Raw genomic sequence first — 23,338 nt, forward strand, 5'->3', positions numbered from 1 at the left:
CCAATAATTAGAGCTTCTTGTCTACGCTAAAAGAAATCCAACTCCTATTTAATATGATGTTATGTGAAATTGAGTTATTGTGTTCATTATAGAGATAAGGCAATGCCATGGTATTTGTATTCTAAATATACCTTACTTTAGGTATAAAAATAATACTAGTCTACATTTGAGATCTTTGGGCAGTCTGAATAAAGTAGAATTATCCATCTATATTTGTGACAGAGGTTGTAATTTGGGAGAAAATCAGCTTTGTTATTAAGTAGCCAAAGTGATGTATTAAACACTAAAAAAAGGAGCACAGTAAGTACTTTCATCATGGTTACAACATTAGTAAAATCAGAACTTAAGATAACACTAGAATTTTAACACTAAAATAAGATATTTGGAGACAATTATAAAAATTAAGATTTACTGAGCACTTACTATGTGCTAAGTGCTTTCTCACAACATTTCTATGAGGTAGGAGTTATCTCCATTTATAGATGGTGCTACTGAGGCTAAAATGTTCAGTAAGTTACCAAAATCTCAAGATAGAAAGTGATAGAGAAAAATTTGAACCCAAATATCCTGACACCAGAGTCTGAACTGCTCTTGAACATTCCACGATATTATAAACAGACAAACTTCCAGAAATCATGAGGAGCAAGCACAATGATTGAATAATTACAAACTATGGTCCCAGCAGCATGACAGGCTACACAACCTAAAAATCCTTCTTCTACCTACTACCGATAGGTAAAATAGGACATTATTTTAAATACATAGTGCATTGAGGCATGCATTTAAAAGATACATACAAACACACATAACACATACATACAGAAAATTATAGGTTTCAGAAACAGACAAAACTGAAATCCAGAACAGTAAGTGTGTGGGCTGAACTGACAGCTAGACTTGCGGAGAGTGTCAATCTGATAACCTAAGGGCTCACTGGGTCCATATGTGGCAGGAGGCTGGAACTGACATCCCTGCATTAAGGTAAAACCTACAAAAGCTTAGTTAAATCATGGATAGAAAAGTTCCAACCCTATGCATAAGGAGACAAGAAGGAAATGTTTTGATTTCTGAGGAAATGTTTTGAATTTCTGGCTGAGAAAAAGTGTCCCTGAGAATCTGTGGCTATGGTCTATATCTCATATAGGTTTAGGGTATAAATGTAAACTATCTACATGACTGAGGAAACTCTAAGCTGGAATATTAAAATATATTTGGCAAGTAATACTCCTAGGGATCCTGGAAGAAGTAAAGGCAAAACACACATTGAGGGAAGGGCAAAAGAAGAACTCAACCCGTAGGGGAGAGGCAGGAAAATGTCTGGGCCAAAACGTTACAACTTTACCAACCATTACCAAGTAGAGATCTCTCCTAGGAGAGGGGTAGGAAGCTCTTGCTCAAGACCAACCATAGCTAGAAGGCAGAATTTGCTGGAAGAGGAAGGAGGGGCAATCTACATGCAGAGGAAGAGGAAAAATGTAAAGAAAGACTTTGTCCGTGGCATAAGTATTCAGGAGTGGTTGAAAGCTGAAGGTAAAACTCTACACTGAGAAAAACACTCCAGAACCCAAGCTGCCATTCTAAGCTTGGACCCATAGCTAGATGAATGTGAAACCTCTGGTCCCCTAAAGTTTAGCATAGCAACAACAAAACCCAAACCCAGCTCTACTCATCATTAGACTGACTCAAACCTCAATGATATGATATGACAGAAAAAGAAGCATGCCCATTTCCAAGAATGAATGCCATTTAGTTCATATCTATTGTTAGACCCATGATATCCAGCATTCAGTCAAATATTTAAGATATATTAATAAGCAAGAAAAAACACCAAAACATTCTCAAGTGACAATGAAACCAACAGAAACAGACTCAGAGATGACACAACTGTTGGAAATAGACAGGAATTAAAAAAAAATAACTATAATGAAAATGCTAAAGAGTTAGTAGGAAAGGTGGACAACATACCTGAAGAGATGATCTTCAGCAGAAAGATGGAAACTATAAGAAAGAGTTAAATGGAAATACTAGAAATAAAAAATATGTCAGATCTAAAGAATTCCTTTCATAAGCTATGGGTAGATTCAACACAACTGAGGAGAGAATCAGTTAATATAGTTATTAAGATAAGTTAAGCAAAATTACTCAGACTGACATTCAAAAAGAAAAAGGCGATAAAAGCAGATATTGCTTTGGCAGCACATATACTAAAATTGGAACGATACAGAGAAGATTAGCATGGCCCCTGTACAAGGATGACACATGAATTCATGAAGCATTCCATATTTTTAAGTTCTAATTTCAACAGTAGAGTAGGGTGACTATAGTTAACAACAATGTATTATACATTTCAAAGTAGCTAGAAGAGAGGACCTGAAATGTTCTCAATACACATAAATGATAAATACTAAGGTGATGGATACCCCAAACACCCTGACTTGATCAATACACATTCTATGTGTGTAACAAAATATCATATGTACCCCCATAATCATGTAAAATATTATGTATCAATAAAAAGTGACAAGCATAAAAAAAGAAAAAAAAAGAAAAAGCAGACCAGGGCATCAAATAGCCATGGGACAATATCAAACAGGCTTATTAGTGCGGCACTGAAATCTCAGAAAGAGAAGATGGAGAAAATGAGGTAGATCTCAGTTTAGAGAACCTCAATCAGGATAAATATCAAGATGAAAGCACTCACACACATGCATACACACCTGGACACATCAAACTGCAGAAAATTAAAGACAGAGAAAAATTTGAAGGTTGACAGAAGAAAAAAAAGATACATTATATAAGAGGAACTAAAATAAGCTCAGAGTAGACTTCTCATCAGACTGTGCAAGCCAGAAGCAATGGAGTGACATCTTAAAAGGAAAATAAAATAAAAACAGAAACTGTCAACCCAGAATTTCAAACCCTTTCAAACCCAGCAAAAAATATCTTTCAAAATGAAGATGAAATAAAGATTTTTTTCAAGGTTGGTTAATAGGTATGGAAATACAGTTAGACAGAAGAAATAAGACCCAGTGTTCAATAGTACAGTAGGGTGACTATAGTTAACAATAATTTATTGTGTAGTTCAAAATAGCTAGAAGAATTGGAATGTTCCCAACATAAAGAAAAGATAAATGTTTGAGGTGATTAATATCCCAATTACCCTGATTTGATCATTAAACATTGCATACATGTATCAAAATACCACATTTATCCCCAAAATATGTACAACTAGAACTAAATTAGTTGATACAACTAATTATGTATCAATTTTTTTAAAAAAATTTTTTAGACTAAGAAAAGAAAAAAGCCGAGTGAATTCATTGCCAGCAGACCTCTACACACGAAGCATTAAATGACATTCTTCCAGCAGAAGAAATACAAAACTAGACAGAAACACAAAGAAATGAAGAGGTCCAAAAATGGAAATAAGTGAAGGTAAATAAAAAAGACTTTTTTTCTTATATTTAATCACTCTAAAAGATAAATTACTGTCTATGGCAAAAATTATTAACAATGTATTATGGGATTTGATGGCATATGAAAAAGTGAAATATACAATAGCATGATAGGAAATATTAGAATTATACTGTTGAAAGATTCTTATACTGTATGTATAGCAGTATACAATTATTTGAAGGAATTCAGTAATAAACTAGAGATGGGTATTGCAAACACTACAGCAAACACTAGAAACAGGGAGTGTATAACCAATAAGCCAATAGTGGAGATAAAATGGAATCCTAAAAAAGTTCAATTAATCCATATCCAAGTAGAAAAAGAAAATAAAAGGAACAAAGAACAGATGAGACAAATAGAAAAGACTAGCAAGATGGTAGATTTAAATTTAAATAATTCCATTAAGTGTAAAAGATCTAAATACACTGATTAAAAGTAAGAAGAAAAACAGTCTTCTCAGGCCAATTCACAATTCCTCACTAAAAAAAAAAAACCAAACCAAAACAAAAAACACTAAAAGGACAAAGGTAGCATTATAAATCAGTGAGGAAATGATGAATAATTCAATAAACAGTGCTGGGGTAAATGGCTATCATTATAAAAAAATAAATATAATTAGATTCTTACATTTCATGGTGTCTAACAATGCAAATAGAAGAAAGCAAGAGTCCTAACTCGTGAAAAAAGTATACCACTTTCTCAGCTCACAATTCTTTTTCTGAGAACTACACTTCTGGCCTCCGATACCCATGTTTGTTACTGTAATGGCTTATAGGTCACCTATACCCCAGCTATAGGTCACTAGACCTAAGATAGATACTTGTCCCAAGCTAGACCAAGCAGATTTTCTTTCAGAAATTAGAGTTTAGACTCAGTGGTTCTGGTTAATCTATATTATTCAACTGATGTGTTCTTTGAACTCAGGAACTGAGGCTTCCTTAGTGGGTGGCCATGTGCACAGAGGAACAGAGCCAGCATAAATATCTTCAGAGACAGATTAATAAGCAGCTGCACAGAGAATAACACAGAATGTAAGTTCTACTGCCTGGGGCAGGGGTCGGGGTGGTGGGGAGAGAGAGAGAGAGAGAATTGCCTCAATTACCAATCATTTCTCATTTTTACTTTCCAGAGAGGCCTGTTGGCCCATCATTTCTCTGAGAGACCCTTAAGATAGCTTAAAGTGAGTAACTGAAAGCATGAGCATTAGTTATATTACTAGGTTTTGCTGTCAGGAGACACAGAGAGGAGACTAAGCCTCTGTAGGCAATTTTTAAAATTTTTTATTTAAAAATTTATTTTAGAGACAGGGTCTCACTCTGTCACCCAGGCTGGAGTGCAGTGGCCAGATCATAGCTCACTGTAACCCCAATCCTAGGCTCAAAGGATCCTCTTGCCTCAGCCTCCTGAGTAGCTGGGACTGCAGGCGTGTGCCATCTTGTCTGGCTAATGTTTTGTAGAGACTGAGTCTCACTATGTTGTCCAGGCTGATCTCAAAGTCCTGGGCTCAAGCGATCCTTCCGCCTCAGCTTCCCAAAGTGTTGAGATTACAAGCATGAGCCACTATGCCCAGCACCAATCATATTGGTGTCAAGAAGGATAGCCACAGATGATCGTACTGGGCCCAACTGGTAAGAAGTGGAGTTCGGGCTATAAAGATGAAGGCTCATGCTCCAAAACTTACCCAGTCCATGACCTGCTGACCAGCTAGGCCAAAAATAATAGGTAGAAAGGGTAACTTCACTGGAATGTCACTTTATTAAAATGGTCAGCTTTCTGCCAGAAATGGCAGATTGTTTTCTTCAAATTACATACTACCCTGAAACCTCTGGCTTCCCTGAATATCATTAAGGCTTACAGATATCCCAAAAGCGTTTTCTAAATTGCAATTTAAAATATCTGAATGGTCACCAAATGCAATGGAAATGGGTCCTGAAACAGAATTAATAAAAACTCATGGGTCTACTATTCTGTTAAATAGAATAGTCCTTACTCTACCATAGAATACATTTTTTGAGTAGCTAAAGTATACTTTTTTCCAGATTATATTAAATTTTGCTCATTGCTTAGATGTTTCAACCTAAGGATGTTCACTCTCAAGTAAAATTTTGAGTGGAAAACCAATGAAGATTATATAAATCCTTATTTTATTAAAACAATACATCAATATAAAGGAGACTTAGATGTTTTGAGGTTTCCAGCAAGGTTTCCAAAGAATATAAAACAAGCAATAACTCAAATTTTCAGGATGTTAGATTGCCATATATCTTTAATTTATCTCACATTCCAAAAGAAGAAAGAAATTTCCATTACGGTTTTAAGGGCAGTGAACATAATATTTTTTTCCACATTTCATTCTAGCATAGTACTTAAGAGCAAGGAGTTGAAAGATTGCTCAGCTTCAAATTCTGATTCCACCATTTATTAGCTCAGTTATCTTACTAAATTTGAAATTGCTAAATCATTCTAGGCCTCAATTTCCTAATCTGTAAAATAAGATAATAATAATGTCTAACTAATAGGATATAGGGCACTTAGAATAGTACCTGATGAATATAAGAGCTTGACAGTATCCATCATATGTTTGAGATATGGTCCCATGAAAAGACTTTTAAAATTAGATAACAAAAACCACTGTAGAAAACTATTTCTCAGATTAATTTTCCAAGTTTTTCAAAGTGGTATAGATAAAAAGATAACAATAAAGTCCATTTGAAAAGTTTTTATAGTTATCAGATTATCAATAATAGAAATTGAAAAAGCTATCCATGAAACTGTATCAATTATCAAGTATTAGCATCTTGAAAATGGGTAGAAATACCTAGTTAAAATAAATACCTAGAAATAGCCCAGATGTCCATCAATAGGATAATGCATAAACAGTGATATATTCATGCAATGGAATATTACTTAGCAATAAAAAACAGCAACATGGCACCAATGCATGCAATAATATGGATGAATTTCAAAAAAATTACACTGAATGGAAGAAGACTTAACAAAAGAGTGCATACAGTGTGAGTCCATTTCTATGAAATTATAGAACTAACTCATGCAAAAATAACCTATGCAAAACTAACATGATTTGCTGGGGTGGGGTAAGAGTGGAGATTTACTGGAAAGGGACATGAGGGAATTTCCTGGGCTGCAATCATGTTCTGTATCTTGAGAGACGTTTGGGTTGTGCAGGTGTATACTTTTGTTAGCACTCATTGAATGGTATATTTAAGTTTCATGTATTTCACTGTTTGTAAATTTTACCTCAAAAGAAAAAACAAAAAAATATTGAACTTTAGTTAGTGATCTGGATGCTGAAGTATATGGAGGGAAGTATTTTCATGTCTGCAATTTACACAAAAATGCATAACAAATGGTTTGATGGATTGATAGAGGGATGGACAGGCACGTGATAAAGCAAAAGAACAATAAAATTTTAATTCCAGAATCTAGGAGGTGGTAGCTATATTGGTACGTACTTATTGTAAAATTCTTTCAACTTTTCTATATATTTGAAAACTTTCAAATAAAACAATGGAAAAAATAAATACTTTTTGTTTCTTACCAACGCCTAGAGTTATTAACAATCACTCCATTATCTATGGAGAATGCATCTGTTGGTAATCCAGCAATATTCCAAGCTCTAATTTTTACTGGATCACCCAAGGTCTTACTCAACAAGAACTCTTCCGAACATGGAATTTTTTTCTCCTGTAAAAAATAAACAAAAATCTGATGTTTTCTTTCATTTTGCTAATGGAAAAAAAAATTTAACTAAAATATTGATCTAATTGTTATTAGATACTATTTAATAACTCAAGGGAACAGAAAAAAACTGAATTAAAAGTTGGACTGTGGAAGTATTTTACTGATCAAACTAGAAGCAAAAAAAGAAATATTCCATATTTTTAGTTATTTTTTCTTTTCCCTGTCCTTATTATCATCCTTTCCCCCAACATACCCAAAGCATACAACAAATGTTCTAAAACAAAACTTACAAAATGTAAAACCACTACCTTGCACAACATGCTCCAATCTTGCGTACACGTTTGTCGAAAGCCGGAAGTGAAAGCACCAAGGTAGGCTATTACTCCTGCTGATACCAACACATCACCAGTTAAATTTTCATATGTTATCTGAAGATCATCTGCAGCTTGAGCCCATCTATATGATAAACCAAAGGCAAAATAGATTCACATTAGAGAATGATGGAAGACAGTAATTGAAAGGAAAAGGGGCTTCTAGTCCAATACTATAACAAAAAGCTATAAAATGTTGGGCACTTGCTTATCTGTAAAATGAGGAGGTTGGAGCCCTTCTACCTCTAATATGCTATGATACACATCCATGTCATACAAATGACAATCTTCTTTTCATTATTAAAATACTAGTCATTTTTTGTAGGACTTGGCCTTTCAGAATAACCAAAAACATACAAACAAAACATCAGCATTTTGCCTACCAATTTTCTCTAGGATCACTTGGTCTAGTGGCCCTGCTATTTATGTCAGTGTTTACTGTTGGACTGTAAAACATAGGGACATTTGCAATTAATTACCAAAAATTATATTTAAGTTGTATAGAAGCTGACATACTATTTTTAAGCTTGGTATCTTTTCAATTCAATAAAATCCTTACAATAAAAAGGTATATTCCATAATTATTTAATCTGCACTACAAAGTATTTTCTTATCATGCTATTCACTCAACAAATACAATCAATAAACGAAATAGCTAGCTGTCCAGTTCAAGTAGACAGATTAAAATAAAACTTAACTGTTTTTGTTAGATCAAGCCAGCTATATCTTCTTTGAAATAAAATTTAACCAAGTGAGCCATACATCCACTACTACCCCCAAACATTTTATTGCAAAAAATTTTGAACATACATAAAATTGGAAAGAATTGTACAACAAACAATTACATACTCACCACTTAGATTCAAAAATTGTTATCGTTTGCCTTATTTGCACCTCCCCCCCTTTTTTTAACCATTTGAAAGCAAATTGCAAACGCCATCTTCAACATTGATATTTCTATTTGGAGAGGCCTGACCAGGTGCCTTGTAGAATGTTCTACATTCTCAACCAGCCGTTGTAAAATCAGCAATCATATTATAATAAATGCCCAAAGTAGGTCACATATTCAAACTTAACATTCTCAAATTGTGTTAAAATGGATAGAAACCAGACCTTGATTTTTCTCCACCCAGTCCTCCAATTAGTTGTGAGGCTCTTTCAAGTTTCTTAGCACAGAGTTTCACTTGATCTTCTAAAGCAGCCTTTTCCTCCGTTTTCTCAAGAAATGTCTTTTGTAAATTTTCCAGATGATGTTCTACTTCTGCCAATTCTGCTCTCTTCTCATTCAAAATCTCCATTGTCTCAGCTAAAGACTTCTGAGCTTCTGTTAATCGAGCTTTCTTAGGAGCCACTACCTGTTTGGGAACAATATAAGCAGATGTGATGTGTACTATATAAAACTGACATCTATATAATTGCTTTTTAGATATCATGGATTAGAAATGCATTATAATAAATTACACAAAATGAACATTTTGCCTTAAATCTTATACCATATTTTTATATGAAATAAAGTAAAACACACCTATAAATTTTATAAAATATATAAATCATCTGGACTAGCAAACTGTTATCTATAAAATAGGTAAGTTTTTCTGGACTAACCAAATATCACAATATACAGCAAAAATGTCACGATATATAACAAGATGTCTCAAAATAGTAATAAGGAGCCACCCAACTGTTGTCAAAAAACAGGGAAAAACAAGTAACAGAAATAATATGTTTAAATACATGAATGTGTTTTTGGTTTTGGCAGTTTTTTTTTTTTCTTTTCAAGTTGGTGATCTTCCCAGTCAGATCGAAGCAAATATCTGTCTTCCTAGGATTAAGACTGTGATGGCAGAAATACAAAGAAAGAAATCCTTGATGTTCAGTTTTACTACCAAAATTGAATTTTCTTCAACAAATCTTGAAAAGTCACACTTTATTGAGAGAAAAGAAATTTTCTAAAGTTGTTCTTTGTTATACTCATTAGCATGTCAAGAATGGGTTTGGCCAACTTGATCACTGAATGTACTCCAAGCTCCTGGTACAAAGAATTTAGAAGGTGACCAAAGAGAGTTTGTGCCAGTTGGAAAGAGGCTAGACCTAATCCTTCTGGTAAATTGCCACGAATGAAGCTGAACACAGAGGGATGAGAGAGAGAGCAAGGTATCAGACATCGAATGTCCTGCTTTCTCTCCTCTGGGCTGAAATCCTGAAGGAAGATGTGTTAAGTAAGTAGATAGAAAGTGGGAAGCTCCCTTTTCTACTTTTGAGTTCAGAGGAGACATTAATGGGTATCTCCCCTTCGCCCTCCTCCTGTATCAATATGGGGCATCTGCATCAGAATAGAAACGGCAGTGTGGCGGTATAGAGAGGGAAGGCAGGAAAGAGCCTGAGTGCCTTGGCTTCTCTGCTTTCTAGAAACAATCCAGAATATTTCACATGCCCTGTGGGACATGTGGAAAATAGCTGAGTTGACAGCTAACAGGGCTGCCATGAGACTACTATGTGATGGGACAAGATGTTCAATGGAAGGACGTCCAAGATAAAATTAATTTTTCTTTAACAGGTTGTTATACAGGTCTACTCCCCTAAAACTAATGAAGTCCCTGCCTTTCTACAGGCACATGTTGTATCTCACTTAGGAAGATCTTGCCAATTGTCACAGCCTGATCATTCATTCTATCCTCTGCGCTTGTCTTAAACACATGCTACCACATATTTTCATCTGCCTTTTTACTTATATTTCCCGCTTCCCTGGGTAGAATTCTGTAAGCTACAGAGAGTTAAGGCCTGTGTTTCCCTGGTGCTTTGCTAGCCAAATTTGCAAAATGCTCTTAACCATTCTCTGCTGTCTCAGGAATTTGGCGGGTATTCCATAAAAGGTTCCCTATCGATGCATGCCATTCTTTCAGGGGATCTTTCCATGCCCTGCCTCTTAACTGGATCTTCTCATTTCTGATCCTTTGAATCAACTTTTTAATCTGCCACTTTGCCCTTGATGTTGTGGATTTTTCTTTGCTTCTCGTCTCCCCTCATCAAATTCTAATTCTTTGCCCCAGGTCCCTACAGTTACAAGTCAGTCTGGCCAATTCCACTGACTGTCCTTGCTCCTGCAGCACTACCACCCACACCAGCCCCACCCACCAGCTTACATCACACTCACATATTCTCTTCATCTGCTAGGTATGTAATCAATATCTGATGACATGCTGCAGCAGCACAACTTCTCCCTAGGGTCACTTTGAGAAACTTCTTAACTGGTAAATATGTGCATAAATTTTAATTTCTGAGAATATTTTAGTAGAAAATATTGTGCTAATCTTCAAAATACCTTTGCAACTCTGTCATACACCTCCATAGCCATGATCCACTTACATAGACCCTCAGCTGCAGAAGAAGCTTTGGCAACCTTAGGAGGGTCAAATTCAGGGTTTGTTAAGTATTCACCACGAATCTTCTGCATAACACTCATCTATACAACAAAGATTTAGATTATAAAATTTCAATATAGATCACATAATCATAAGATGAAAAAATAACCATATATAATAAAAACAATTGTATAAAAAAGTTATGTTGTCTTTAAAAACCAAAACCAATATTTTGAGATGATTTTTTTTTTTTTTTTTTTTTGAGACAGAGTCTCACTCTTTTGTCCAGGCCAGAGTGCCGTGGCGTCATCCTAGCTCACAGCAACCTCAAACTCCTGGGCTCAAGCAATCCTCCTGCCTCAGCCTCCCGAGTAGCTGGGACTACAGGCATGCGCCACCATGCCCGGCTAATTTTTTCTATATATTTTTAGTTGTCCGATTAATTTCTTTCTAATTTTTTTTAGTAAAGACGGGGTCTCGCTCTTGCTCAGGCTGGTTTCGAACTCCTGAGCTCAAACAATCTGCCTGCCTCGGCCTCCCAGAGAGCTAGGATTACAGGCGTGAGCCACCGTGCCTGGCCTTGAGATGATTTTAAAACAAGTACAATCGTAGCAGAAACCCAGATCATATTTGTGAACAAAATATGCAAATTTGTTGCAGATATAGAGGGAAGATTGTTTTTTTGTTTTTAAAATTTTTTTGGAAGAGGTGAGGTCTTGCTATGTCACCTAGGCTAGTCTTGAATTCTTGGCCTCGAGTCCTCTGGCCTTGGCCTCCCAAAGTGCTGGATTATAGGTGTGAGCCACCACACCTGGCCTGAGGCAAGATGTTTCTTCCAAAAATATTAAAAGACTTGTAGGTTGAGAGGAAATGGAAACAAGGGAAAAGAACAATTAAACATTAATTTGTCTTTTTTAATATTTTGAGATTTTAAATAATCTGTCTTTTTTTCTTTCTTTTAAGTTAGCTAACTTCAAGATCCATAAGCATGAATTAATAAATAAGAATTTCAATGGAAAAGAATGTACTATACTTTTTTTAACCTTACATAAGTTTGTGCATCAGATTTCTTAGTACAATAAACTATTTATTACAAGAAGACATTTAGAAAACTCTTTCAAGTCAATAATCCACTGAAACAGTAACTTAATAAATAACTTTCTCTTTTTATTCTTTTTTTTTTTTTTTTTGAGACAGGATCTCACTTTCTTGCCTAGGATGGAGTGCAGTGGCATGATCATAGCTCATTGCAACCTCAAACTCCTGAGCTCAAGCGATCCTCCTGCCTCAGCCTCCTGAGTAGCTAGGACTATAAGTGCATGCTACCATGTCTGGCAAAATTTTAAAAAATATTTTGTAGAGACAGGTTTTTGCTATGTTGCCCAGGCTGGTCTCAAACTCCTGGGCTCAAGTGATCCTCCTGTCTTGGCCTCCCAAAGTGCTCAGAATACAGGCATGAGCCACTGTAACTTAAATAACTTTCTAATTATCTGAAAGAGGAATGGTTTTACATATCATGAGAATTCAAAATATAGCCATTAATAAATGTAATATCCTTTTATTAATTATATTAATCCTAAAAATGGACTATCTACTTATGTTTTATAAAACACTGCATAATGTTAAAGATCTTATACATCTTGGCAAAGTCACATTTATACAGAAAAATTCAATGCAACTCACTGGAATGTTGTCCTTGTCATATTCTTTCAAATCTCTTAAGAAATTCATATCTCCCAGAAGTTTTTTGCTAGGTGCCCAGTAATCTAAGATCTATAAATAAAATTTATGAAAACTTATTAAATGTACAATTAAAGATGCTTGATGTAAAAACAGTTTTCAGATATATTATCCAGAGAAAATGTTCATATACTTTCAAAATATCAACTTACATCTTGGAAATTAAGACTCCTCTCCCTGAGAACATGTTAAATATACAAAATATTTTAAATATGGACATGAACTTATAGTTTGGATTTGTTATAATAAAAATTAAACATTGAAAGGAAAACGATGTGATTATTTCTTTTGAAAACTTAAGAAAAGCAACTTACATAAACACCAAAATAATTTCATATAAGAAAATAAATTTTTATTACTTCAACTTTTATTTTTCTTATTATTTGACTCTTTCAAACAAGAAAAGTAGCAAACATTTTTCTTAAAGCCAACCAACCTCCTTACCCACCTAGACTCTCCAAGTGAAATAGAAGAGAAAGCAGAAAGCCAAAGATTAAATATTGTTTTACCAGTTATAGGGTAAAGCACATACTACTTATGCTGGTAACAGATGATGGAAAACTACCTGAACATTCTTTTTCTTACTTCCAGAAATTTGACAGGGGTCTGTGTGTGTGTGTGTGTGTGTGTGTGTGTGTGTGTGTGTAAATGAGAATAACTTGATAAGGTAAGAGCCTACTTATTTATTATTATCTCAATGAAGGATAGAAGGGCCAAAAAAACCCAAATCAATTCTTCAATTCAGGAATTCTCTTTTTTAATTTATTTTTATTTTTTCTTTAACCCTGAGGCCAGCTAGACAATTCAGGAATTCAAACCCAGGTATTGTAAAAACCTGAGAAGAAAATAAGTTTGTAAATTTAGTTTAGGATAGATACTATGCCTTCCTTTTTAACAGATATATCCTTAAATAATAATTATTAATTAACTTAAATAATAATTATAATGACAGCTAACATTTATTGTGAGCTCACTATTTGTGAAGCTTTGTACGTAAGTATTAACTAATCTAATCCTCACATTAACTTTGTCAGGTAAGCATTATGATTACTTTTTTTTACACAGAATCCCACAAAGGTTAAGCACCTTGCCCAAGGTCACACTGCTAACAGGGTCAGGATTTCCGAATACAAACATTCTGGCTCCAGAGCATATGCTTTTATTAAAAAACAACATCACTATACTGCTTAACTTGCAGAATTTTTTGAATGCTCAGAAATAACACCTATGTGTTATGTATCACATTCTCAAGAATGTTAACTGGAAAAGTGCAGGTACATCAGTGTTTGTTCATTCCAACCCTAAGACGACGGAAATTCCTGCACAGACAGAAAAGGAGATAGAAGCAACTGGAACCACATTTTTCTGACACTATACTGACTTAGCTTTACCCTAAAATACATATAGACAGCATTTCCCATAGTTTATTCTGAATCCATTCAATCTGGAAAACCATTTTTCTTCCTTGGATTGGGTACTGTTGATATTTACTGGGATAATAGTTGCTGAAAAAGTTCTGTACATTCATGAATAGGATTTAAATCTATGTCCAGTTATTACCTTGCCTCCAGTGCCTGAAGGATCTGAAATTTTTTCTGGTTTTATATCTTTCATGACACAAATAGCAGCCATAACTAGTTTAACACCAGATGGAGGATTCTTCATTGATTTCACAATTGTAATGTCGGCTGGCTAAATAAAACCAAAACCAAAGAAACAGGACATCATCATAAAAGCACTCCTTTTTATTTGAAATTGTAATTTTTTTTTTAGTTTGTATGGTTATGAAAGAATTAGCAAAAGAGAATTTAGCACTGATTAAGACTACTGGTTTCTAAATGTTTGGGGAACACAGTGATAAAACAGTCAAATTAATGCTCATGGTCGCCTAGAATGGATGCTGCCTAAAAACAAGGCTTTGTCAAACTAAGTGGCTGCTATGATTAACCTCTAAGGAGAGAATGAAGAAAGATCATGGGGTAGCCTGTGATAGTAAATGTACCAGAGAGCATACAGAAAGAAATAAGCTCAGGGTTTTAAATTTCTGGTTCACGGCACAGGGAGAATATTAGGAAGTTTCTATAAATGCCCTAAAATAATCTCTTGTCTTATAACTACAAGGCTGATGTAACTGCAGATCAGATAGAGTTTGATCCTGTGAGATGCTGAATTACCCAAGGTTGAGGTCACAGTCTGACATGAAAGTTAGGAGGCTGATTTGGAAACAAGGCAAAGAATGGGATCTGAATATCCTGAGCCACCAACTACACTGGGCATCCCTCGTCAACAGATGCTGTCTTTCTTGCTCTGCTTGGTGAAGTTGTTCTGGTCTTGCCTAAAGACCCTATAAAAAGTCATATGCAACACAGTGTGGTACAGTCAGGTGCCACTCACAGCTGTATTGGAAACAACCTTTAAGTTTTTCTGTGCATGCATGTCCAGGAGGCTGCAGAAATGTAGCTCCACCCTCTATTTAACATATGCCTCCTGGTCCATGTACAGAACCACTTTGGCCTCTTAGAGCCTGTTCATCCCATTCCCACTGGAATATCCCAAATGAAAATTATAAATAATATATTAAAAATAAAAATATAAAAATTACAGTATATCAAAGAAGGACTGTTAAGACTGTTAAGAACTGTTAAGAAGAAACTGCAAGTTTCACTTGACTGAACAAAAACAATATACTATCACCCAGTGAAACAGAATCATGCCTAATTAACCAAGCACAGTTTGCCTTTGTTGATGAAACACAGGTCGCTAATTCAAACACTTGCCTTAAGCGTATCCAGTGCAGACAGAGCTGCTTCCAAGGCTGGAATTGCCTCAGCGAGGTCACTTTCGCACTCATTTTTGAGAGCTTGGGCTTCTTCAGCCTTCCCACTGGCTAACACTTCATCTACTTTCACAAACTTTCTTTTTGCTTCCACTTGGGCAGATTCTATCTCAATAACCTAAGAAAAGAAAGAAAAAATAGAGACAATTTCTCAAACATCCTATTGTTTTATCAATCCTAGAGATAAAAGAATATTCGGAAATTAGGGAACCCAACATATCATTTTGTAGGATAGAGGGGTCTAGAACAAAATGAGGAGAAATGCAAATATATGTGATCTAATTTGGAAATGGGCTTACCACCTCCCTTTAAAAATGATAGAACTCGGCTGGGCACAGTGGCTTATGCCTGTAATCCTAGCACTCTGGGAGGCTGAGGCAGTAGGATTGCTGGAGGTCAGGAGTTCAAGACCAGCCTGAGCAAGAGCAAGACCCTGTCTCTATTAAAAATAGAAAAATTAGTCCAGCATGGTGGTGAGTGCCTTTAGTCCCAGCTACTCGGGAGGCTGAGGCAGGAGGATCGCTTGAGCCCAGGAGTTTGAGGTTGTTGTGAACTATGATGACACCACTGTACTCTAGCCAGGGCAACAGAACAAGAATCTGTCTCAAAAAAAAAAAGAACTCACATGGGACCCAATGAGACAGCCAGTCAATAGAAAAGGGTAAAGTCCCTAAACTGTAGTGGCAAAAAATTAAGGCTTATCTTCAAGGCCAATTTTATATATTTCAATTGTCCTTTGACATCAATAAAAAATATTGAGGATACTTTACCTGCATCATACGTGCATTTTCAATTTTAGCTTCCTCCAATTTGGGCTGTAATTGAACAAGCTCAATTTGCATTTCACCAACCTAAATAGATAATTTGTCATTAAGTTTCCACTGCTATAATTATTACTGAAACCAAACACAGAAAATTCTCTGCATGTTTAACATGAAAGTTCTTTGCATGATAAACAAAATCATGAGAGTGTGGACAAGTTTTCTTCACAAAAGACTTTCCCTTCCTTGAGTATATGACAGGGCAGCGGGAACACACAGTTGCCATGGAAGAAATACAGATAGAAAAGAAGGCAGTAGCTCAGGGTATCCCCATTATACTATGTGCATGGCATGCAATGCAAAGATGAACCAACTGAACCTCTATTACTTATGTTGAAATAACACTAATAAGTATTGCTAGAACTTGTTAATTAAAAAAACCTCAAATCTTATATTTAACCAGCTGTTACAATAAAAGGCAACCTAGACTTATATTCTCTCAAATGCCAAAAAATTAATTAAAAATAAAACAGCATGTTTTTTAGTCTATGTGGTCTGGGCAACCTATTGAACTTCTCTGAAACTTACTGCACTCATCTGTAAAGTGAGGACCATAAAAGTGTCTACCTCATGTAGTTGCTATGAGTAACCGAAGGAATACGTATGAAGTACATAACATGGAGCCTGACATACAACATATTATCAATAAATCGTAGCTCTTATTTCTTATATTTCCCAGTATATAATACCATTTTGAGTAGCTCCTCCAGTTTACCTGAGACTCAGCAAAAGCTAATTTGTCAAGCCCATTTACGTATCGTTGCTTTGCTTCCATGACAGCTTGTCGCTTTTTAGTCAAAAGCTGTCGAAATGAGCCAATAAGTTCAAGATAAGACGTAGCAGTAACATAGTTATGTCGTCCTAACTCTTGCAAGAATCTAAAAGAGAGATAGGTAACATATCTCACTGTAAGTAATGTACATCACAAAGAGGTAAATTCAACATACCATTAACAACAAAAATTAAGAATAAAAGTTAAGTTTTATGCAGAAGCTGTTCAGTACTTGAATGTTATAAGACTCTAGAATTCTACATATAATCACATCCTAATTTCTTGCCCGCAGAATATCAAATAGCAATGATATATTTAAAAAGCACAAATCAACAAAGATGTCTATAAAAGGTAAACTACAGCAAGAAAGATATTAGGCTTTTTTGTACATGTTTCATAAGCCAGGAGGATCTAACTTTGTAAGGGATCTAAGATATTGTGTAAGCTAGGCAAGTATAGTACGAAAGGGGATTGCAGATAGGATAGCAAGTATCATTCCTTGCACACGTATGTCACATGTTAGCTAAATGGGATATGGCCAGAATACAAGACTGTTTTACATACACATGGAAACAAAGGAAGTAATGATGTTTTGTGGTAAATACAAACTACCCTGCTTGGTGCTACTGTCCAAGCCAATCATGCTGGCTGGCTGTATGACTCTGGGTAAGCAATATACCATGAGCACTTAGATTTACCCATCTTTGAAATGAGGACCTCAGAGATGAACAGAGGTAAAACAGACACTTCGGAGGTATCTACAACTCACCAACCAGATTCCATTCTCTAAGAACTTCCACCCAGTGACTCCACAGCATGTTTGGCCTATGAAACTTGGCATCCTAACCATACCTGTTCAGACCAGGGTTGGATACTTGACACAAATGAGGCTAATCACATTTTGGAATAAATTTGGAATGGGGAGCTAGAAACAGCCAGTTAGTCTCTATCTACAGTTGGAACTGCAAGAAGTAAATTTGAAAGCTGAGAGGCAGCCAGTTTCCTCCAAATGCACTGGAAAGTAAAACATTCAGTTTATAAAGGGAAAGAAGACAATGGATGCCCAGGGAGAAGCAGGAATGAGAAACAGAAAAAGCATTTCTGGGTTTCTGATGGCCTTCTAACTCCAGCCACTTCTGAGATTAAGCTGTATTCTTTCCCTTAAGCTTTGTGAGACACCTTTTTTGTATCTTTATAATGAAGCTCCCCTTTTGTTAAAGCTAGATCAAGTAGTTTTCTATTTCTTATAGGCTGAGGATCTTAACTAAATGATCAGAAAGATTTAGAAGACATAGAACTCATATTAAAAATTCGGACTTCCATAAAAAGAGATGCTTTAAAATACAAGGCAACATTGTCATTTTTAAATTTATTAATATTAACCTTTCTGAAAGATCCATAATAGAGGTGTGGAAGTGTTTACAGATTGGAACTATTTCTTCTCGTTCAGCCCCAGTAAGCTCCAATGTTTCTAAGAATTTCACAGCTACAAGTTCAAGAGCATCTTCAGGCCATGACTAAAAATAAGAAAAAGAAAAATGCCATTCTTTTACTGTCCACTTATGCTTGCATTGAATCTCCAATTTTCAGTTCATTGCTTAAATCCCTCGGGTACCTTGCATACCACCTGTGACATATGGCCATCTGCCTTACAAACTGAGACAGGGTATCAATGTTGATCTATATGAAATATTTCATATACAAACATTTCATAAATTGCAAAATCCTCTAAATTGTTTTGGCACCCCTAGTAAGTATGTACCCTACTTTGGAGACTACAGAGTGTCTTTCTGACTACATGACATAGAGTAGTTTACACTCACTTCCTAAATTTCATGAACCGAGGTCCCAAACAATGCCATCAGCTTCTCTGACACAGTCTCTATCTCCCTAATATGTGGGTTTTGGCTACTTAATGGAAGCAATATTAAGATACAGTTTGCATAAAGCAAAAGTATTTGATATAGTTTTTATTGTTGTCTGATCACAAAAAACATCCACTAGCTAAAACATATGTATAATACTCAAAAGGGCAGAATTAGTTTTTCAAACATGCAATTGATAATGAATAGGCAAAAAGCAATAAAACAAATTAGTACCAGAAATTAATTTTTAAAAGAACTGTACAGGGTCTATGTACAGTTCACATTCTATTGGGCATAAAACAATTAAATAGAAGGTACCACGAACTATTCTCAAGAGGGCAAATACTTAATGGTCTTAAACAAGTGGTAATTTGTCTTAAGGTTAAGTGAGGCAGTGGCCTTCATCACTTGCTGCCAGTATGACTGAAATTGTTGCCCAGTTGGTCTTCCTGGCTCTTGTTTTGTTCCACTCCAATTCATTCACCATACAATCTCGAAGTGTTTTTGGTTTTTTCCTAAAATATAGATTAGCTAAAAATAAGTTAATGCTGCTGTGATATCTTTGGTATATAACCAAATTCCTAGGAATACCTTACAAATCACTTTATAACCTGGCACCCACCCAAAGCTCCAACTCAATTCCTGCCGTCTTCATTGCCAGTCAGCTATACCGAACTATTCATAGTTGCCCAAATGAGCCATGCTCTCCTCATACCTGCAGGAGTTAACATTTAAATTGATAGACTGAGTAAAGCAGATTGCCCTCACTAATGTCAGTGGGCCTCATGCAATCAGTTGAAGGCCTTAATAAAACAAAAAAATGATCCCCCAAATAAAAGGGAATTCCTCTTGTCTGACTGACTTCAAGCTGGGGTACTAGTTTTTTTTCTGCCTTCAGAACTGAATGAATAGGCTCTTCCTGGGTCTTGAGCCTGCTGCCTTCAGACCGGAGCCACACCATTGGCTCTCCTGGGTCTCCAGCTGCCAACTGCAGATCTTGGGACTTGTCAGGCTCTATAATCACGCAGTTCCTCATAATAAGTTTCTCATAATAAATTCTTCTAATAAATTTCTTTACATATAAATCTAGTGATTCCTAATCTCTCTATGTAACTAATTCATCTTTATACTTCAAAAATTCACTGTCTTCATATGTGTATCTTTTGCATACCAACATTGCGGCTCTTTTATATAACTATGACTACTGATTGCCTTTTTGTCTTTCAGTTCAGAGTGTAAACTTCCTGCAGGGATCAAGTAGTCTTCTCAGTCCCTCATGCTGAGCATTATGCCTGTCATTATAGTAAGTGATCAAGAAACACTTGCTGGCCGGGCACGGTGGCTCACACCTGTAATCCTAGCACTTTGGGAAGCCAAGACGGGAGAATCGCTCAAGGTCAGGAGTTCAAGACCAGCCTGAGCAAGAGTGAGACCCTGTCTCTACCAAAAATAGAAAGAAATTAATTGGACAACTAAAAATATATAGAAAAAATTAGCCGGGCACGGTGGTGCATGCCTGTAGTCCCAGCTGCTCGGGAGGCTGAGGCAGAAGGATCGCTTGAGCCCAGGAGTTTGAGGTTGCTGTGAGCTAGGCTGACGCCACGGCACTCTAGCCCGGGCAACACAGTGAGACTCTGTCTCCAAAAAAAAAAAAAAGAAAGAAACACTTGCTGAATGTATATTAAGGAAGTTTAAATAAATTTCAGTAAAATTTTAAAAGAGTTAGTTGCCCACTCCCCACAAAAAATTACAAACCTGAAACCAGTCAATGGTACAGCAATTGATGAGGGACGGGAACTGTCTCAAGCGATTTCGAAAGGCATCTCCAATGGGGCTAAAGGCCACTACGACATGAAGATTATCTTTGCAGCGATTCACAAAGAAAGCAAACAGGGCTAAGGGACTGAGTTCATCATGTTTATTGCCAGCCTGGGCTACTGGGCGAACACCCTAGGGAACATCAGAAAATAAAAACCTCATAAATAAAAATAGATGAACTGATAATGAGATTAGCAGATATTAGAATATGAAGAAGTTTCATTACTCCCTGTAAATATCTTTTAAATTTTGGTTTTATAGCAATAGAATGTCTTTGATATAGTTTACACTTAAAAAACCTCTTCCAGCTCCATAAATCTATAATTTAAAAATAAATTATCTGCCAAAAATTCACCTTATTAAGATAATCCCAAAAGTTCACCAAGATATATGTACAGGACTATAATTCAACATTATTTTTAAGAGAAAAAAAATGGAAACAACTAAAGTGCCCATCAGTAAGGAACTGGTTAAAAATGTAAAACATCCACATACTGGAATTTTAAACAACTATTAAAAATAATGAGGCATATCTATGAGTGGTATGGGAAAATCAGCAAGATAAAGTGAATGAAATCAAAACAAGCTGTGCAATAGTATGTAGAATACGATCCTCTTTGTTAAATTAAAAAAAACAGATGTATATAAGACATGCAAATATAAAGTAGAAATACTGAAACAATGGAAACATTTGGTAGCAAAGTGATGGGAAGAAAAGAGATAATAGCTAAAGCAAGCAGGAAAGCCTAGCAAAACTCAGGAAATCCCTTCCCCAAAGATAACTATTCCTTGGATGGAAGTATAGTAGATGAATTTCTCCTATGAGTTAGGAAAATCACCATTAGTCAGCAGCCTTGGCCACATCCCTGACATATCCCAGATAAAAGCAAAGAACTTGTTGGATCTTTTTTCTTTTTTCCTCCCCACTACAGGCCACGAACTGGTAACGTACCATTTACTGACGGCTTTCTAAGTGCCTGGCCCTACATCAATGCTTTATTTTGTTTGATTCTCAGACCTCACAACAACCCTACGTAGGAGGGTTGTTGCTCCCACTCCATAGAAGAGAAAAGTAAAGTGCTTGAAGTACGAGGGTGAGTCCATTTCACTCCAGATGCTATCACTGGAGGTTGGGAATGAAACATCCATGTACAAGTGCTATATTTTCTGAGTAAAAGTAGTTATGGTGATAAGAAAGGGGGAAATTACTAGCAGAGATTTTGTGTGGGAAGGTCTTAGAAATGGGGGTCAAAGTACGTGACATCTGACAGTAGTGGGCACTTCAAAATTGTATTTTTTTTATTAAATCACAAAGACTAACTTTCCGATATATCAGAACGGTAAGACAAGTAGCTTTATTAAGACTTGAAAATTTACTAACCAGTGGTAAGGCTAATCAAGTAGCATTAAAGTCATGTTTTCTTATATCAATGTAACCCTAAGAGATAATTTTAAAATCTCTAATCCCTCATAAAACATGCTAAATAACATTAAACAGGTGAAACAAACTGCCATGATTATGAAGATAGGAATTATAAAATAAAAATTCTGTCTCATAACTATAGTATAAGCAATTTAAAATTCACCAAAAAATGATGTGTTAAACTAATATGCTTAAAATTTTTAATTACAAAAATCATCTACACAAGCTATATGTATCCTAAAGAACAGAGAAAAGGTTTCAAGACAAGAAAATTCCTGTGCTGAGAGCAACACTCCCCCAAAAGCATTTACCTCCATCACTTCTTGTTTTTCATCTGCTGCAAAAATGTTAGGCACTTCTCCAGTATTGAGTACACTGTCAATATCCTCTAGAAAAGCTTCTTCTTTAATCTGAGTGTCTGTGATTAGAAAGACTGTCTTCTGGCCCCTCATGCCTGCATTTCTTAACAGAGCCTTAAAATAAAAATATACTTATAAGCAGAATGTAGTGGACATCTGATGGTTTTGCTTTCCCTCCTTTCCCCCTTCTTTTGATAACAACACTTTGATTTTAGGGCAGTAGCTCTCCCCACTTCTAGTGTGGCTATCAATTGGGGCCACCATTTCTCCCATTCTCTAGGTGGGAGACCCAAACTGGTCAGAGTTTCCCCAAACCCCTAGACATAATCATTAATTCAGAGGAAGACATGTGATTTAAGTAGGCCACAATTATAGTCTTACTTCAGGGACTGAAATGGACTTGAAAACAGAAAGAATCCCTGTCATTCTGAGATGGAGTATGTAAAGGCCAGTAATCTAAACTACTTGAGGCCTCACGGAATGCGACTGCTGGAAAAGGAAGCCAAATGGAGGAGAGTAGTGCCAGGAGATAGAAAGAGTAATTACTAAGGACATAATCTGAGCCCCTAAATTCAGCCATGTCAAAAACCTATCTACCTATGGATACTTTGGTCTTATAAGCCAGTAACTCTTTTTATTTGCTTAAACTAGTTTGAGCTGGGATTTCTTGGGTCAATGGCAACTAAAATTTTCAACTAATGTAAAGATATGGGCTCAGTAGTGTGTGCTGGAGCTGACTTGTACAGACTTGTTGAAACTGATTGTTAAAATTTCACGAACTTGTGGCAGGTTGTTAAACACAACCAGGATTAA

At 35.9% G+C, this 23,338-nt stretch overlaps 1 protein-coding gene across 1 annotated transcript in view; it reads right to left on the reverse strand.

Annotated features, from left to right (window-relative positions):
• Positions 1 to 23,338, reverse strand: part of DNAH12 (dynein, axonemal, heavy chain 12) — a 236,169-nt gene that overhangs the window by 74,563 nt on the left and 138,268 nt on the right. Inside the window, 12 exon segments of the mRNA XM_012640974.1 lie at positions 7,016 to 7,161; positions 7,467 to 7,614; positions 8,643 to 8,884; positions 10,852 to 10,992; positions 12,575 to 12,664; positions 14,192 to 14,323; positions 15,409 to 15,585; positions 16,238 to 16,318; positions 17,004 to 17,166; positions 18,444 to 18,577; positions 20,681 to 20,875; positions 22,478 to 22,639. Of these exon segments, the coding sequence (XP_012496428.1) occupies positions 7,016 to 7,161; positions 7,467 to 7,614; positions 8,643 to 8,884; positions 10,852 to 10,992; positions 12,575 to 12,664; positions 14,192 to 14,323; positions 15,409 to 15,585; positions 16,238 to 16,318; positions 17,004 to 17,166; positions 18,444 to 18,577; positions 20,681 to 20,875; positions 22,478 to 22,639 (1,811 nt within the window).

Source organism: Propithecus coquereli, unplaced genomic scaffold (genome assembly GCF_000956105.1).
Source record: "Propithecus coquereli isolate 6110/MARCELLA unplaced genomic scaffold, Pcoq_1.0 Scaffold1, whole genome shotgun sequence".
NCBI lineage: Eukaryota > Metazoa > Chordata > Mammalia > Primates > Indriidae > Propithecus > Propithecus coquereli.